The sequence below is a fragment of the Astatotilapia calliptera genome, chromosome 12 (assembly GCF_900246225.1).
Source record: "Astatotilapia calliptera chromosome 12, fAstCal1.2, whole genome shotgun sequence".
In the NCBI taxonomy this organism is placed as follows: Eukaryota; Metazoa; Chordata; class Actinopteri; order Cichliformes; family Cichlidae; genus Astatotilapia; species Astatotilapia calliptera.
Genome location: NC_039313.1, coordinates 36584825 through 36602812, shown reverse-complemented (window position 1 = coordinate 36602812; position 17988 = coordinate 36584825). Strand labels below are relative to the sequence as shown.

The window sequence follows — 17988 nt, the reverse complement described above, 5'->3', positions numbered from 1 at the left end:
AACAAGGGAATGAGACACAGAAGGAGGGCACAGCTGGGAGAAATCAGAACTGACGAGACAAGGAAGCAAAGTAGGATACACTCACATCAGACACAGACACTGGTGGTGGTCAGAGGGCCCGGTGGCCCCAGTGTCCGGCAGCCTCGCCTCTGTCAGTGCGCCCCAGGGTGGCTGTGGCTACAATGTAGCTGCCATCACCAGTGTGTGAATGTGTGTGTGAATGGGTGAATGACTGGATATGTAAAGCGCTTTGGGGTCCTTAGGGACTAGTAAAGCGCTATATAAATACAGGCCATTTACCATTTACCATTTACCTTCAAAGTAAAACAGGAAGTATAACACTGAGATGCGAGCTTGACAGGGTGGAGACAGAGCAACTAAGAAACACAGAGACATAACCATAAGGCAAAGAACCAAAAGACCAGAGATGATAAATAATACACAGAGCGAAATCCTGGAACACAAGAAACTAGACTCGAGGGAGAAACAAAAGACCAACCATTAGAACATAAGTCACCATACAGAGTGACAGAAAACACAAGAAACTCAAAACATGCGAAGACAGACCAAGAAACACAGACTTTACACAGAACAGAGGGGACACAGAGAAACATGAGGTGCAAGGGATCAAAACTAGAAACCATAGAATAAATCACACGAGTACAAAACGCTGGGTCAGGAGACCCATGAGGTCACTTTGGTGCTGCAACAGTAAGTTTATGTTAAAGCCAAAGTGTCCACTCTGTGTGTCTGACGCAGTCACAGGAAGCTGCTCTGAAACAGGACAATGTTAGCTGTGATGTAGACGCTGCATGAACGAGGACAGGCTGACGAATCGGACGCTCCAATTTTCCACGTCGTCATCATCAAAGCACGATAGCAGGAAAGTGTTTAGTAACTGAATGTTGCATAGAGGACATGTACCTGTGTTTCAGGTATAAACCTCCTCCTAACGAGGTGTTCACCGAGTCCAGTCTGACCGTGATGAAGATCCAGCTGCCCACAAGTGTGGACGCGTACCTGGAGGACCTGAAGCAGGTGAGCTGAGCTCTGATGATCAGCCTGATGATGCTCAGAGAGTCTGAACGTGTTCACAGTGACTGCTGTTCCACAGCTGATGGACACCAGTCAGCCAATCATCTCCCACTACGAGCTCCAGGGGCACACCATCATCATCCAGATGGACTCTGTGAGGAACCACACACACACACACACACACACACACACACACACACACACACACAACATTTGCTGTTGTTGTGATTTTGTGCTATATAAATAAAATTGAACTGAATCTTCCACATGTTGTTGTCACTTCCTGTCTGGCTCCCAGGTTCCCTCAGACATATTTCTGTGCGTGGGCTTTCGGATTAGGACCACGTTTAAGGTGACCGGAGCCACCAAGTCCTTGTTCAGTGTCAGCGAGCCCCAGGACAGAGGTGAGAGGCCGAAACCCGTCGCTCGTTTGGAAACATGGAAGTTCAATCCTTTCAAATTAAAAGTATCTGTTCTGTTTTTATTGCCTCCTGCCAGTTACAGTCCTTCATAAGAAACACCTCTAAAAATAACTCGTCTGCTACAAACGTCAAATTTAGACACTGAGTGCTGCCATTCAGTTGGCATCCAGAGCTGGCCAATCAGAAGGAAGTGGGGTTTTAGTGAGGGAGGGGCTTAAAGAGAGGTGTTAAAAGTGCTTGTTTCAGACAGGATGAACTGAGGTCCCAGTTTGACACAAACAGGGATTATTTTGAACTGAGAATCATGCAAAGCTGCTCGAGTCTTGTGTTCAGTTAAACTTTGAGGCAGCAGAGCGTCGTGTCGTTATTTCAGCGCTCCATCCATTTAAGCTCGAAATACGTTCATTCAAGTTCCCATCGCTTATTTACAGCTGAGAAGGAAACACGTGGACATTGTGAGGAAAAGCTCCTCGTTTTTCCTGAACTATTGGATTCATCGTGTCCCTGTTTGTTTCCTGCTATGAAGAATAATAACAATAAAGTCTTATTTCTAATATCTTTCAGGCAGTTTGTGCACAAAGCAGTTCTCCTACGAGCAGCAGGAGCTGCAGCGCCTCTGTCTGGGCGAACAGTGTCAGTGCATGACAGGTAGTTGGCCGTCTGATTGGCTGAGGTTTCTGTCACCTGTGAAAGGTTTTTGTAACGTGTTTGTTCACATGTCATCGTGCAGCGGCGTGCGCCACCTACAGAGGAGACGTGGACGTGACGCTAACACTAGACAAACGAACCAACGAGACGTGTCAGCCTCACATCAAATACGGTGAGCCGAGCGACGTCCGCAACAAAACGCCACGTTTACACCCCAGCTCCGCCCCAGAGCCCCGTGCAGGTGGAGCTTCAGAGTTCAATTCAACTTTATTTATACAGCCCCAAATCACAGCAACAGTCGTCTCAAGGCGCTTTATATTGTAAGGTAGACCCTACAATAATACATACAGAGAAAAACCCAACAATCATGTGACCCCCTGCCCACACAGCAAAACTGGTTTGGCCTGGATCTGGCCCACACAATGTGCTTACACATGGCCCACATACCGCGAAGAATGACGCACTTTGGTGGCCCAGATCTGGTTTGCCAGAAGTGGCCCACACATGGGCCAGCACAAGGCCAGTTGCAGACACACTGCTGGCCCTGTGCTGGCCCAGAACAGTTTTAGCTCTGGCCCCAGATGTCAGCCTAATGTGTACCTCAATCAAGCCATGTAATAACAACATGTGCTGGAACACAATAGTACAATAGTAACATGACGAATCTCTGTTCACACAGTGAATGGACTGATTCTTATATGCACTTTTCTACTCTCCCAGATTACTCAAAGTGCTCTATACAACATGCCACATTTACACACTTTCTCTAAACTGAATGCTTCCTAATTACATTCATACACTTGACATGCAGACTGGAGAAACCAGGGATTGAACCACTAACCTTCTGATCAGTAGGGGACCTGCTCTACCTCCTCACCTACAGCCACTGAGTGGTAAACCTGAATAAACCCTCACTAGGTTTTGGATAAAGTGTACACTCACAAACCTGTCAAACCTGCATTTGAAACGTTGGCTACCATAGCAGTACAGTATTGCAACATGACATTTGGGTATTCTAACTAAAATAGGAAAATAGGAACATAAATAGTGCATCATTGCCAGACCTGGCCCACATCTGGTTTACATACACTCTGCCATGACACCAGTCAGTCAGCAGTGCCAGCTTGACACCAGATTCGGGCCAGACCTGTCTGCTATGTGGGTATGAGAAAGCACTTTGGCGACAGTGGGAAGGAAAAACTCCCTTTTAACAGGAAGAAACCTCCGACAGAACCAGGCTGTGATTGGTTGGGGTGAGAGAAGGAAGACAGCATAAAGACATACTGTGGAAGAGAGACAGAGGTTAATAACAAGTGTGATTCAGTGCAGAGAGGTCTGTTAATACATAGTGAGTGAAGAAGAAACACCCAGTGCATCATGGGAATCCCCCGGCAGCCTACGTCTATCGCAGCATAACTAAGGGAGGATTCAGGGTCACCTGGTCCAGCCCTAACTATATGCTTTAGCAAAAAGGAAAGTTTGAAGCCTAATCTTGAAAGTAGAGATGTGAGTGAAGTTGGCCCCCCACCTTCTTCAAATCCAACAAAAGTGGTATCAAACGTTTGTGCTCGTTTGTGGTGAAAATTTTTCGTGTGTGCTGCTATCATTTCAAAAATATTAATAAAGTCTTGATGCGTGCTCAATCATCCAGGTAAGTAAATTCCAAAAGGTTGATTCTGTTCATCTGGATATTTTCAGTGGGTGAAACGTTTCGTCATCATCCAGGTGACTCCTTCAGTCTCAGCTGACTGCAGGTTTCTCCAACCTTATAAACAGGACATTTGCATAGTGAAGGAAACTAGCACCACTGAATGAACAAAGTGCTGGGGGGTTAGTTCCATGATTGTTAGTATGGAAATTCTTATGACCATTGATCAACGACAACTAAGAAAATACACAGATTCTCGAATGGCCATGAGTCCCATTGACAGAAAGTGGGGAATGGCTGCAGTCACAGCATTGAAAGATGGTGACAGATGTACCCTTGGGCCCCCCTTCTCAATTCAGAGATGGTCAGCATCCTGACAGCCCGATGGATGAAGCTGTCTCTCAGTCTGTGTGCTCTGGCCCGGAGGCTCTTCAGTGTCCTTCCTGATGGCAGCAAACTGAAGACGCTGTTGAAGGGATGAGTGGAGTCACCTGTAATGGAGAGGACCTTCCGGATGAGGCAGGTGCAGTAGATCTCCTGGGGAGGGAGGCAAGAGAGGTCCCCACAATCCTCTCGGCTGCTCTCACTACCCGTTGTCATTTTTTTCCTGCAGGACCCAGTGCAGGAGTCATACCACACAGTGATGCAGCTGGTGAGGATGCACTCAACTGTGCCTCTGTAGAAGGTGCTCATAATGGGGGTTGGATCTCTTGCGCTTCTCAGTTTCCAGAGGAAGTAGAGTCGCTGTTGGTCTTCTCCACATTCAGGGACAGGTTGTTGTAGCTGCACCACCCTGCCAGATGGTTAACTTCACCCTTGTAGTAGATCTCATCATTGTTGCTGATGTGACCTACCACAGTTGTTTTGTCAGCAACTTGATGAAAAGGTTGGAGCTGTGTGATGGTGTGCAGTCGTGGGTCAGCAGAGTGAAGAGAAGCCAGCTCAACACACATCCTTGAGGAGCCCCCGTATTCAGTGTTATTGGGCTCGAGGTGTTGCTGCCGACCCGTACTGTCTGCTGTCTTCATGTCAAGAAATCTAGCAGCCTGTTACAGTGGCTTCCAAAAGTATTCGGCCCCCTTGAACTTTTCCACATTTTGTTACATTACAGCCACAAACATGAATCAATGTTATTGGAATTCCAGGTGAAAGACCAACACAAAGTGGTGCACACGTGAGAAGTGGAACGAAAATCATACATGATTCCAAACATTTTTTACAAATAAATAACTGCAAAGTTTTGTTTTAAACCATCCCATCGTTGCCCTGGCTTTATGTTTAGGGTCGCTGTCCTGCTGGAAGGTGAACTTCCGCCCCAGTCTCCTGCAGACTCCAAGAGGTTTTCTTCCAAGATTGCCCTGTATTTGGCTCCATCCATCTTCCCATCATCTCTGACCAGCTTCCCTGTCCCTGCTGAAGAGAAGCACCCCCAGAGCATGATGCTGCCACCACCAGTGTTGGTCAAGTTACTTGAAAAAAGTAATCAGTAACTAATTACTGATTACTTCCCCAAAAAAGTAATACCGTTACTTTACTGATTACTTATTTTCAAAAGTAATTAATTACTTAGTTACTTAGTTACTTTTTAAAAACACGATTTACAACCTGAAGAGGTGATAAAGCGATAGATCTTTCAACCCAATTCTACTTTTTCTGCATAATCCATCATACAAAATGTAATCAAATGGAAAAGTCTCTTTTTTTAAAACTTGTTTTATTAGTTTTAATCTTTTAACTTTATGCATCAAGCAAAAATGTAATTATATGCAACATTCTCTGACTGGAAGAAATTAGTTTAACATTTAAACCTATTTTCTGCACATTCCAGCTCATAAAATAAAATATTTTTTGTGTTTACACTCAGTGTTTCAAATAGATGCAAGTAAAACCCAGCAGAAAATAAATAAAGTCAAAGACTCAGCGTTCCTGTTGCTCTATTTTCACCTGTAAAGCAGGAGTGGGGCAGGCGGAGGTTTACCCTGGTGCAGGTGTGCCGCGGTCAGTTGAAGAATCCGCGAGTTTCTCTGTGAGTTTCCCATTACGTCGTAGCTACTCGGTGCTTGTTGGAAGTTTAGGGTTTTTTCGCTGTAAAAAGAAGTTTTCTTCCCACGCACAGCGGACACTAATGTTTTTGTCACTTTTTATGGAATCAAACTCAAAGTAAGGTCAGTACTTCCACGCTTTAAACGCTGCACGCTCATACTCTCTCTGCACTCGATATATGATCCACTGTTGATCTGCACACAGCTGTTGTCACGAACGTCGCACTTGCTTAAGTCACTGTCATGAGACATTCTCGCAAAAAATCACGGTTTTAGTAACGCAGTAACGCAGAGTTCCTACGGGAAAGTAACGGTAATCTAATTACCGTTTTTGCAATAGTAATCCCTTACTTTACTCGTTACTTGAAAAAAGTAATCAGATTACAGTAACGCGTTACGCGTTACTGCCCATCTCTGGCCACCACCATATCTGACAGTGGGGATGGTGTGTTCAGAGTCATGTGCAGGGTTAGTTTTCCACACATAGCGTTTTGCATTTTGGTCTCATCTGAGCAGAGCAGCTTCTTCCACATGTTTGCTGTGTCCCCACATGGCTTGTGGCAAACTGCAAACAAGACTTCTTATGGTTTTCTGTTAACAATGGCTTTCTTCTTGCCACTCTTCCATAAAGGCCAACTTTGTGCAGTGCACGACTAATAGTTGTCCTATGGACAGATTCCCCCACCTGAGCTGTAGATCTCTGCAGCTCGTCCAGAGTCACCATGGGCCTCTTGGCTGCATTTCTGATCAGCGCTCTCCTTGTTCGGCCTGTGAGTTTAGGTGGACGGCCTTGTCTTGGTAGGTTTACAGTTGTGCCATACTCCTTCCATTTCTGAATGATGGCTTGAACGGCGCTCCGTGGGATGTTCAAGGCTTGGGAAATCTTTGTGTAGCCTAAGCCTGCTTTAAATTTCTCAATAACTTTATCCCTGACCTGTCTGGTGTGTTCTTTGGACTTCATGGTGTTGTTGCTCCCAATATTCTCTTAGACAACCTCTGAGGCCGTCACAGAGCAGCTGTATTTGTACTGACATTAGATTACACACAGGTGCACTCTGTTTAGTCATTAGCACTCATCAGGCAACATCTATGTGCAACTGACTGCACTCAGACCAAAGGGGCTGAATAATTACGCACATAATAATTCTCTTCACTCTGCTGACCCATAGCAAGAGATCCAACCCCCATTATGAGCACCTTCTACAGAGGCACAGTTGAGTGCATCCTCACCAGCTGCATCACTGTGTGGTATGACTCCTGCACTGGGTCCTGCAGGAAAAAAATGACAACGGGTAGTGAGAGCAGCCGAGAGGATTGTGGGGACCTCTCTTGCCTCCCTCCCCAGGAGATCTACTGCGCCTGCCTCATCTGGAAGGTCCTCTCCATTACAGGTGACTCCACTCATCCCTTCAACAGCGTCTTCAGTTTGCTGCCATCAGGAAGGACACTGAGGAGCCTCCGGGCCAGAGCACACAGACTGAGAGACAGCTTCGTCCATCGGGCTGTCAGGATGCTGACCATCTCTGAATCAAGAAGGGGGGCCCAAGGGTACATCTGTCACCATCTGTCAATGCTGTGATTGCAGCCATTCCCCACTTTCTGTGAATGGTACTCATGGCCATTTGAGAATCTGTGTCTTTGATTAGTTGTCATTGATCAATGGTCAAAAGAATTTCCATACTAACAATCATGGAACTAACCCCCCAGCACTTTGTTCATTCAGTGGTGCTAGTTTCCTTCACTATGCAAATGTCCTGTTTATAAGGTTGGAGAAACCTGCAGTCAGCTGAGACTGAAGGAGTCACCTGGATGATGACGAAACGTTTGTCCCACTGAAAATATCCAGATGAACAGAATCAACCTTTTGGAATTTACTTACCTGGATGATTGAGCACGCATCAAGACTTTATTAATATTTTTGAAATGATAGCAGCACACACGAAAAATTTTTCAGCACAAACGAGCACAAACGTTTGATACCACTTTTGTTGGATTTGAAGAAGGTGGGGGGCCAACTTCACTCACATTCCATGTTCCCGTCTGAGAGCAGGAGCTCGGTGATCTGAGCTCACTGCCTGACTGTTTGAAGCTGCTCACACTGTGTCTGTGTTTCTGCCGCAGCGTACAAGGTGACGGTGACGAAGTCAGCAGCAGAAGGCGACTTTATGACCTACACAGCCACCGTAGATGAAGTCATCAAGAACACAGATAAAGGTGAGCTGACAGGACTCTGAAAGCTGTCAGACAGCTGCGTTAGAGCCCGAACGTGACGATCGGCTCTGCGTCCGGCTGGTTTTGATGAAACTGTGCCGACCGTGGTGGGAGTGATGGAGCAGCCGTTGGATCCTTTAAGCACATCTTAACACTTTTGCACTGTGAAGTGAAATCTTCTTCTTCTGTGGTTTTTCCTCGCCTGCTGCAGATTTTGAGGGCGTGAGGTTTGGGACCGTGGTGGATCTGGTGAAGAAGGCGACCTGCAGCGACATGGACATCCAGAACAACAGACAGTACCTGCTGATGGGAGCCAGTGGGTCAGAGGTCACGCTCGACAACAACTACAAGTCAGTATCCCTGTCTCTCTGTGTCACCTGTCGCTCTTCGCGATTGGCCGAGGCTGAGCTTGTGTGCTCGTGTTGCAGGTATCGCCTCCCTCTGGACTCGGAGGCCGTGTTGGAGCTGTGGCCGACAGAATGTAGTTCTCCAGAGTGTAGGGACTACATTTTCCAGCTGGAGGACTTTGCCGTGAGTGTGCAGTTATCGGCCTGCAGCTGAATGTCACTGTGATGTCACACTGAGGGGTGGAGTCTTTCTTCATTCAGAGTTTGAATGTTTCTGTCACTTCAGATTGGAATAAATAATAAAGTTCAATAAAGGTCAAAGAAGCCCTCTGAGGTCTGATAAACAAACAAACACTTATACTTGTTTTCATGTCTCAGTGAGGACATCTAATTGACATAATGCTTTCCCTAGTCGTGTACCCTAACCATCAAAACTGAATGCCTGACCATAACCTGACTGTAAGTCTGACACTAAAACCACACTTTGAGTTTCAAAGATGCTTTCAAACTTGCAGGGACGGCACTTTGTCCCCATAAGGGCTGATGGTCCCCACAAAGATATGTAAACATGATACACACACACACACACACTCATCCCGTCCTTGTTGATGTTCAGGTGAAGATGCTCCTTAAGTACAGTAACAAGTATTTACTCAGTGGTGGTGGATGTAGGTGCTGTCATCTCTCCAGTTGAGCATTAGAATAGAATAGAATAGAATAGAATAGCCCTTTACTGTCATTGTACATGTACAACGACATCGTGGGTGCTTCACACCAACTGTGCCGCAATAAACAGTAATCAGAAAAAAATATATTTAAAAAATCAGAGAAAGGTGCAGATTGGCTGCTTCGTGCTTCTGAGCTCTTCATCCTCAGGCTTCCTCACAGGTGGGGTTGAGGTGCAGCTCCGTCAGCAGACCAAACACTAAAGTGTAATAAAGCACACAGCAAACCACATTTAACAGAAAGCTGCTGATCCCAGGACAGTAACAGGTAGTGATGGCTTGCTTGAAGCTCCGGTGCATGTGTAACAAAAACGAACACACTGCTTCAGAAGCTCTGTGTCGAGGCTTGATTCGCTTGGCCTGAGTCACGTGATCAGTGACGCCCGAAGCTTCGTTTACAACCTAACTGATTCAGTGGTTTGTAAGAAAGTGAATCATTCACGAGATTTGTGGAGTGTTTTGGTGGTAAGAGACAGCAAACCACTGATCATTCGACTGGGAGATACGGAGGCAGCGAGGAAGAGACGAGGTTCTGTCTGTGGGAGAATTTTGAGTTGAGTTTGGTCAGCCGGGTGGGTTTGCCAGCTTTGTGTTCTTGTTGTTTGATTTTGTTTTGTGTTCGTTTATTTTATCTTAAAACATGAGAAACTTACAATGTTAAAACAAAAATCTGTTTTTCATAATATTAATATCATAAAATAATGTTAGAAAGACTTTCATTTGACTCTTTAAATGTAATATAACAAAAAAATATTTAAAATGTTATTCTACAAAATGTGCAGCCAATTAATTTGTTCATTCTTTTTAGCTGATAGTCTGTGGGACCGAGGGAGACCGTACTCCTGCATCTCTCCAGCGTCTTCTGTTCCATGTGAGAGCATTTTCTCTGAGGCAGGAGAGACAAACAGACTCGGCCATCGCACAGAGGAACAAATCCTCTTCTTAAATAAGAACAGGGTGACCTTGTTTGAAGCTGCTCACACATCGTGATGCATCATGTTTTTACTTTACAAGTTCATAAGCATTTTCCCTTTCCAGTTCACAATCAGTTCTACCCCCAGATCACAAATATGAATTTAAAAAATGGTCAAATATAATATTATTTATAAACATACCTTTCCAGCTGTCCAGGGATTAATTGCATAACTACATGGATGCAGGACCTCACAGCAGAAGCATCCTCCATTATGTGTTTTACATTATTATTTGTATATTATATATATTTCACAAGCAATAAGTCACAAGCAAAGAAAGACCACACCATGGCACATGTTTAAAGAAGGAAAACTATTAAACAAATAGACGTGTTTTTTCACCCCAAAAAATACATGTTCAAAGCAACACAACGGCAGCCCAATATCAGACAGAACCTCACTCTGCGGAGTGTTCCGTCATAATGAAGCAGTACATTTGATTTTGTAGATTCAAGCTGCTCTTCGTATTTTTGGCCAGCAGATGTCACCAGAGTGGACTCTGTTGAAAAGCTTCGAGTAATGAGCCGTTTTTCAACACAAGCTTCAGAAAGCTTCATTTGGCCATCACAGGAAACCCCGCCTCCGCCCGCCTCACCTTTAATCTCAGATCCACTCGGACGGCCGCAGGAGTGAAGCCTGTTCTGAAGAAGAGCGTTTCAGGCGATCAGCTGATGCAGAGATTTCCCCTGTGGGAAAACGGAGGCAGAGCCCACGGAGTTCATGTAGTCGGTGTCAGATTTAACGTGACACACATGGACGTGTTTGTAAGGTCACGGAGAACGCGGCTCCACCGTTGGACCGAACTCCCAGGCAGCACTAAAGCTCAAAACAGGGCCAGGAACCTTTCACGTGCAGCTTGTTCCCAGCCGGAAGCCTATTGCAGGCACACCGCTCGTACCCGTAAACAGTCCGCGGGTGTGGGTGCACGCGCTGCTGCTTTCCTGTAAAATTAACGTAAATTTGAATGAGGACTGAAGCCGCTCTCAGGTCAGTTTCACTCATTTAACGAAAAACCATCGATTAATCGGTTATCTGTTAATCAGGCCGGCTCAGACTACACAGCTAACAGACGTCACGGCTGTCCGCGCGGGGATTGATTTTTAGTGGGAGTGTTGGTGCAGGTGAGCCTCGCGCTCAGGTTTCTGAGGTGCAGCAGGTGTGCTTCTACTGCACGAGTACCTGCGCGCGCACAGGTCAGGGTTTCCCGCTTTACTGACGTGTGCAGGTGTAAACTCTGCCCGTGACTGATGTTACAGCCAGCAGAGACAGGTGTGTCCTCACCTGTACAGTAACCATAGCTACAGGCACTCCAGCTGAACGCTGCATATGATAATAAAATAGAAAAATAGAGCCAAGTGGAGCAGTCTTTAATGTTTTTGATTAAATCTGAGGAAGAGTTTTAGTGTCCATCAGCTGATCACAGACAGAAACATGGCTGCTGCTGAGCCACACAGCCACAATAAAACAGCAGAAGAAGAAATGCAACCACGGAGGAGCCAGAAAGACTCCAACAAGGAGCTCAAAGACGAGCTTCATCCTCCTCGTAAAGCGTGGCTGATTTCAAAACAAAACAAAAAACCCATAACAGTCTGAAAGCTGCGATGGAGCTGCGGTGTAGCATGTAGGTATGCTACACCTGTAAAAGACAACGCCTCGGCCCTACAGGTCACCTGTCTCAGGTGTAGTAAGGTGAGGTTGTTGTTTACTGTTAGATCATGATCCTGCTTTTGGACATACCAAACCCAGGTATTAGACAGGGTTAAAGACTGAGGCATCGATTAGGTTAAAGGTAGCATAATTAGGGGAGTGGCCTCTTTGACTGACAGGTGTCTGCTTGGGTTCACCCCAGCTCCACCTTCATCCCATCTGGTCACCTATGGCCTCACAGCAGCTGCAGATCACCTGACCCCAGCTTAGAGGTCACAGTGCCCCTGGTGGAAGCACGCGGTACTGAATATGTGGGAAGCCCTTTCAAATAAAAGCTTGTGGAGAATGTTGGAGGTGAGTCACAGATTGTGACGTTTTCCTTTTCTCTCTCGTGCAGGATGGAGCTCTCCGCTTTACTTCATGACCTTCATCTCTCCTCCTCCTCCTCCTCCTCAGAGGAGCAGTCCCCTTCCTCTCCTCCTCCAATCACAGAGCTCCTTTCTCAGCTGAGGGTGAAGCTGATTGGTTCCTGTCCTAAATCCCACTCTCTGATTGCTCAAATAAAGCAGCTTTTCCAGTACGCTGGATCTGACTGGCTGTTCTCTCCAGCCAGCCAGGACAGTAGGTGGGCGGAGCTTGAAGCAGCATATGTCTCTCTGATCAGTGCTCTGATTGGCTGTGCTGCTCTGCCGCTCTGTGAGGATGACTGCAGCCCTCTGAGCGCTGCGGCCTATCAGAGCATCCCCACACAGGCAGCGGCGGTGTGTGCCGCTCTCACGGCTCTGCTAACAACTCTGGGTGACAGGCGGAAAGGGGGCGAGGCCAGAGAACGGACAACCAGTCTGCTACTTGCTGTTGCTCCACCCACCTGCGTGTTTGCTGTCACACATTTCCAGGTGAGTCTGCAAACATCAAACACACACCTTTGCAGCACAGGTACTTCCTGTCTGACCCCGTGATGCATTCACTGACAGCTGTTTGATTTCCAGTGTGCTTTTGTTCATCAGGATCAGGTGTGGACTAGCTCCGCCTCCAGAGCAGCAGCACAGGGCCTGCTGGAGACGCTGCTGAGTGCAGGAGGGTGGAGAGACTCCGCCCACCTGCTGACTGGGGACACGGAGGGGAGCAGAGGGATTCTGGGAGGAGTCCTGGACATCCTGCAGCCACAGCTCACCAAGTGAGAGTGTGTGTGTGTGTGTGTGTGTGTGTGTGTGTGTGTGTGTGTGTGTGTGTGTGTGTGTGTGTGTGTGTGTGTGTGTGTGTGTACACTTGCCTTCCATCACTTAGGAGGACCAGTCCCTGATGGAACAGCCACATTGTGAGGACCTTGGCCTTCTCCCCACAGAGAGTGCAGGGATGTCTGCTCTGTACAAACGTCCTCACATGAAATTCTAAAACATGCGTGTTCAGTGCTCTGAGCTCCACTTGGTTCAAACTGTGTTTGTGTGATTGGCTAGCTCGTTATTTTTTCTGTGATTAAAAGACAAAAACAAGTTTGTTGAATATTTAAGTGTCTGTGTGTGTGTGTGTGTGTGTGTGAGCAGGGACTCGTGGCAGCGCTGTGAAGCCGTGAAGCTGGTGTTTGCCTGGAGTCTTCTGCAGGTCAGTTTGACCTTTGACCCCTTTCTGCTCTTCTCTGGAGCGTTCTCGATGCCACTTGAAGATGTTGAATGAGATAAGTTTGCATGAGGTCAGCAGGAGCCAGGCTCCCCCTTCAACCCGTGTTTAAAGATATTTTTGGTTGCTTATGCTTTGATCGTCCCCCGCTTACCTGTGAGGGTGGTATGGTCCGAACAGGTGAGACTGTGAAGGCAGAAGTGTAGGACTGCGGTGAGGCAGGTGTCTTTTATGAAGTGCGCTTCATTCTCATACACACCTTCTTCTCCAGCCTCCATGTAGGAACTATTTCCTTTCTACTGTCTCCATCCGCCAGCCGCATCGCTGAGCAGGATAAAGCCTGACGGGAGGCAAACGGCCCTCCCATCTCGCTGCGTATGTTTTGGCTGGCGGATGGAGACAGTGGACAGAAAGTAGTTCCTCTGTGAAACAGGTTGGAGCTGATTGACCCATCAGGTGCTCTGTCTTCACCTGTGTGTTGGTGTTTTGGTGCAGGTGACCCGCCCAGGACTCTCACCTCACCTGTCCCGCCTCCTTCCCCCCTCCCTCCTCTTCAGTGACCACCACAGACTGGAGAACTGCATGCTGGGAGTTCGCTGTCTGCACCATATCGTGCTCAACACGGTAAAAAAATGCACACACACACACTCAGCGTCGTGTCTGGCATTGGATGATGATGGTATGTGTGTGTGTCTGTGTTTGTGTCTTTAGCCGCCTGCAGAGCTGCATCAGTTCAACAGAGCCGAGGTTCTTTATGAGGCGTTATTCAAACACCTGTACAGGACTGAGGCCGCCGTCATCCAGGTAGCACACACACACACACACACAGACTCTGTCTCTGTCTGATGACACGTCACTGACCCCGCCCCCTCCCACCCAGCTGGTCCTGTCCTGCCTCTTGGACCTGCTGGTGGTTCTGGAGAAGCCCCCCTCCTCTTCCACCTCCTCCCGCAGGAAGCCGTGTCGCCATGACGACGTGCTGCGTCTCATGCTGACCCACATGGAGGCGGAGAACAAGGTGGTGCTACGGCGCGTCTATGCTGCTGCTCTGCCGGCGTACATCGACAGGTGGGTTTGACCTTTGACCTTTGGTTACTATGGAAGCATCAGTGATTTAATTTATCTGGATGAAAATGTGACACATTAAACAAACTCTTTATTAATATTATCTGTTCATTGTAATGATCACATTTATTGTTATTATCAGTTCACGATATTGTACTAAAGTGTTAAAGTTGATGTTGATTGTATCTAAAATGTTTTTAATAAATTATCATTTGTATTTTTGTATAATTAATTATGAATGACAAATATAAACGTTTTAATTTTTAATTATTTGTATATTTTTATATCTATACTATATATGGCTCATCACATTAAATTATGAGTAATTTGTTTCATTTTACTTTAAATATATTTAATCATAATTTCATGATTTCCTATTTAATATAAGATGCTACAGGTTACATTAATTACTGTGAAGTGATATATTTTATTGATAATGTATTTTTACCTGTTACTATAGAAAAACATTTGTATGTAAATAATAAACCCACTTATAATACATTTAATTATTTATTAAATAATGTAGAAATGATAAATGCGTGTATTTTTTAGCGTCTGTAATGATTCATTTTTTTCAGTTTTAATTAAATGTTTTCAGTCGTGCTTTGATGACTCAGCTGTGATTAAAACAGAAAAGTCTTTTATGAATTTGTAGATAATCAGACTTCAGAGCTCGTTGTTGTTCTGCCTGCAGGGGGGCGCCGCTGCTTCAATCTGATCTCAGAACAGTTTGAATGTTTTCCAGCTGCATGAATCGCCGCGAGTCTGAAGCCAAACTGTGGTTTTAGTGTTACAGTCGGGTTATGGTTGGGCATTCATGTTTGATGGTTACTGAAAGCAGCTAAGAAAAACATATGTCAATGAGATGTCCCCACAAGGATATGAATACACACCTGTGTGTGTGTGTGCAGGGTGGGCGTGGCTGTGTGCAGACACCTGTGGCGGCTAGAGCGGGTGGTGCTCGGGTACCTGGAGGTCAGGGACCCACCTGAGGAGGCGAACCGGCTGAGGATGCTGGAGGCACTGCAGAAGACGACCAGAGCAGCGTGGCCACGGTAACGGACACGATCACACACATAGACACACGCGCACGCTCACACACAGCTGCGAGTTTGAAGCTTTTACTTACTTCCTGTCCTGATGGCGTTGGACCGTCCCGTATGATGTGCTCGCGTGTTTCCCCTCGTCAGGATGGCGTGTCGTGTCGACGTGTTGGTGCGTTGCTTGCTGCGGCTGATGGTTGACGTCTCCTCGGACTCGGAGCTCTGTGATTCGCTCAGACGGCAGCTGATGGATGAAAGCGCCGCCTGCCTCCAGCTGCTGGACGCCGCCTCACACGGACACGTGCAGGTGAGTCACCTGTTGCGTGACGCTTCATGATGTCATCATCCTGCAGTGTTTCCTCGTGAGTTCAGGATTGTAATCTGAGTCGTAGCCTCCTGTTTATTTGTCATGAATGAATATTGTAATATATGTTTTCTTATTAATATTCATATTTATTATCAGATTACATTAAAGGCCTCAGAGTAATCAGAGTACTGGCGTGTGTCAGCGTGTTCTGTGCTCTTTTTGCTGTCGTGTGAAGCTGATTTGATAAAATTATGAGGACAGAAACGTGTTGCACACTCAAGTGTGTTTACACTGAACCTTCATGCTCTTAATTTGAAAGTGTTATCCTTGCTTAACATCTGGCCAACCCCTTCCTGTTTTGAGTTTCCCCTCTGAGTCTCTCAGATGAACTTGAAAAGCTGCTGTTTAATGTGGAGGGGGTGGAGTTTGCATGCTGGTTGTAGCGATAGATAATCGATCAGTGTAAATTATTGATTGTACCGACGCCACAAACTCAGAAATCTGATCTGATCCGTTTCTCTCTCAGCGCCTCCTCCAGGAGGTTGACAGCAGCTGCTGCAGCCTGGAGGTGCTTGGTTGCCTAGCTACAGCAGCCACTGCGACTGACAGGTGAAGCTGCGAGCCTGGAGGCGGAGCTTTCAGAGCCACGGCGAGCAGCTGCGGCCTCCTGACACTCAGCAGACGTTTAAAGACAAACGGCAGCACGTTGGCGAAGCTTACGGCACGTCACAGGAAGTAATCTGGATACAGGAAGTTTGAAGAGCCGTGTGCTGACAGGTTTGACGGCGCAGAACTGAACTCTGAGAACTCTCACGTGTGTGCGACTGTGACGCGGCGCTCTGTAACATAACCATGTGATTAATAAACGTCATCGTGGGGCGTGAACGGCTCCGCGGAGAAAACCAAACATGGCTGACTGTTTTCATCCTCGTCTCTGTAGATGGACACAGATCTGTGATGATGTTAGAGCGCCGATATCGCATCACTCTGATCATGGCGCGACGGCACACAACCTGCTGCAGGCTAGGGCTGTTAGGGTCCCTGGGTCGTTGACCCAGTGTTTTGTGTTTTTGGTTCTTTGATTTTGTTATTTCATTATATTCTAGCTTTGCTTTACGGGTTTTAGGATCATTCTTAGTTTAGGTTCTCTGGGTGGGGTTGGTTAGAGTTTTAGTGTTCTGGTTTTCTGTCTGTGTTCCATAGTTGCTGTCTCCCCTGTCTGCTGTATCCCCACATCCAGTCAGTGTCTGTGTCTGCCCTGGTCCCACGTCTCTGTTCCCTTTGTTATAGTGCCTGCCTGTGAGTCTGTGTTATGTTTCCTGTTTTACTTTGAAAGTCCATGTCTGATGTTAATGTGTCTGGTTTTGCTTCCCCTTGTCTCGTTAGGCCTGATTTGCCCCAGCTGTGTTTCCCTCCTGTTACCCATTCCCTGATTGCTCCCTCTGTGTATTTGAGCCCTGTGTTTCTCTGTGTCTGTGTCGTGATCTACTCTCATTTATGCTGTGTGTTCCATCTACCTGGTCATGTAAGTTTATTTGGATTTTTGTTACGTTTGCCACCTTTTGCCATCCAGCAATAAAAGCTGAGTTTTGAGTTACTATCCGCCTCTGAGTGTCTGCACATTGGGTCCTTCTACTTCCACTCCTGCCTGCACACAGCCATAACCTGACAAGGGCTGGGTGATATGGCCTAAAATCCATATCACGGTGTAATCTGAAACATGTGCGGTAACGATATATATAGCGATATATTCTTTTCTTCTGTATAACGTATTTTACGCGCACTTAAAATCCTTTAATTGACTCAAAAATCGACAGAGCGCCTCATGTATGAAATCTGGTTGTGCTCACTGACCTCGAACTGATTTTATGTGCACGGTGCTAAAAAATCTGACAAATGTTTTAGTGCGACTTTGCTAAGCTACGAAGCCGCACCGCTGGATGGATTGTTGGAGCATTACGGCTGCCGTTGTCAGGAGCCTCGTGGAGTAATCTGGGTCCTAAACTCCGTCTGCTTCAGGTCCCAAAGTCAAACGAACACTGCAGCATCACTGAGAGTTAAAAATCCATGAAAACAGAATTTATTACATTTAACGGAGTTAGAAGTTAGCAGGAAGTTAGCTCGCTGGCTTCCACCTAAGCATGATATAGCATGTTCTGACTGAGAAAATTCAAACGTACAGCTCTGCTATCACTTCCAACATAAATGAAGACTTTAAACTAAACAGCAGTGATGTTTGTAGGGTTACTGAAGTTGG

The 17988-nt window shown here is 46.4% G+C and overlaps 2 protein-coding genes and 1 long non-coding RNA gene across 3 annotated transcripts in view; 2 read left to right on the top strand and 1 right to left on the bottom strand.

Moving 5' to 3' along the window:
* The window catches only part of c5 (complement component 5), a 39005-nt gene extending 30300 nt beyond the window's left edge, over window positions 1-8705 (top strand). Inside the window, exons 35-42 of the mRNA XM_026186397.1 lie at window positions 936-1038; window positions 1115-1189; window positions 1334-1439; window positions 2022-2105; window positions 2188-2277; window positions 7917-8009; window positions 8218-8356; window positions 8435-8705. Coding sequence (XP_026042182.1) covers window positions 936-1038; window positions 1115-1189; window positions 1334-1439; window positions 2022-2105; window positions 2188-2277; window positions 7917-8009; window positions 8218-8356; window positions 8435-8567 — 823 coding nt within the window. The 3' untranslated portion in view covers window positions 8568-8705. The remainder of the gene's footprint in view (window positions 1-935; window positions 1039-1114; window positions 1190-1333; window positions 1440-2021; window positions 2106-2187; window positions 2278-7916; window positions 8010-8217; window positions 8357-8434) is intronic.
* Window positions 8706-9066: 361 nt separating this feature from the next.
* LOC113033081 (uncharacterized) lies at window positions 9067-10704 on the bottom strand. Its single transcript, XR_003274000.1, has 2 exons — window positions 10648-10704; window positions 9067-9278 (listed from the first exon to the last, which is right to left on the bottom strand). It is a non-coding gene; the product is annotated as an uncharacterized LOC113033081 (long non-coding RNA).
* Window positions 10663-16638, top strand: tti2 (TELO2 interacting protein 2). Its single transcript, XM_026186398.1, has 10 exons — window positions 10663-11039; window positions 12097-12595; window positions 12707-12876; window positions 13244-13301; window positions 13812-13940; window positions 14028-14120; window positions 14197-14384; window positions 15293-15436; window positions 15572-15731; window positions 16258-16638. The coding sequence occupies exons 1-10, from the start codon at window positions 11017-11019 to the stop codon at window positions 16342-16344; spliced, it is 1551 nt and encodes a 516-aa protein (XP_026042183.1). The 5' UTR covers window positions 10663-11016; the 3' UTR covers window positions 16345-16638.
* The last annotated feature ends 1350 nt before the right edge of the window (window positions 16639-17988 follow it).

What these genes read in the sequence shown, in the direction of transcription:
- tti2 (XM_026186398.1), top strand. Translation starts at nt 11,017, where the DNA reads ATGAGGACTGAAGCCGCTCTCAG. An exon ending in CTGAGGCCGCCGTCATCCAG is followed by an intron (nt 14,121 to 14,196) that starts GTAGCACACACA and finishes CCTCCCACCCAG; the next exon opens with CTGGTCCTGTCCTGCCTCTT. An exon ending in CCTCACACGGACACGTGCAG is followed by an intron (nt 15,732 to 16,257) that starts GTGAGTCACCTG and finishes TTTCTCTCTCAG; the next exon opens with CGCCTCCTCCAGGAGGTTGA.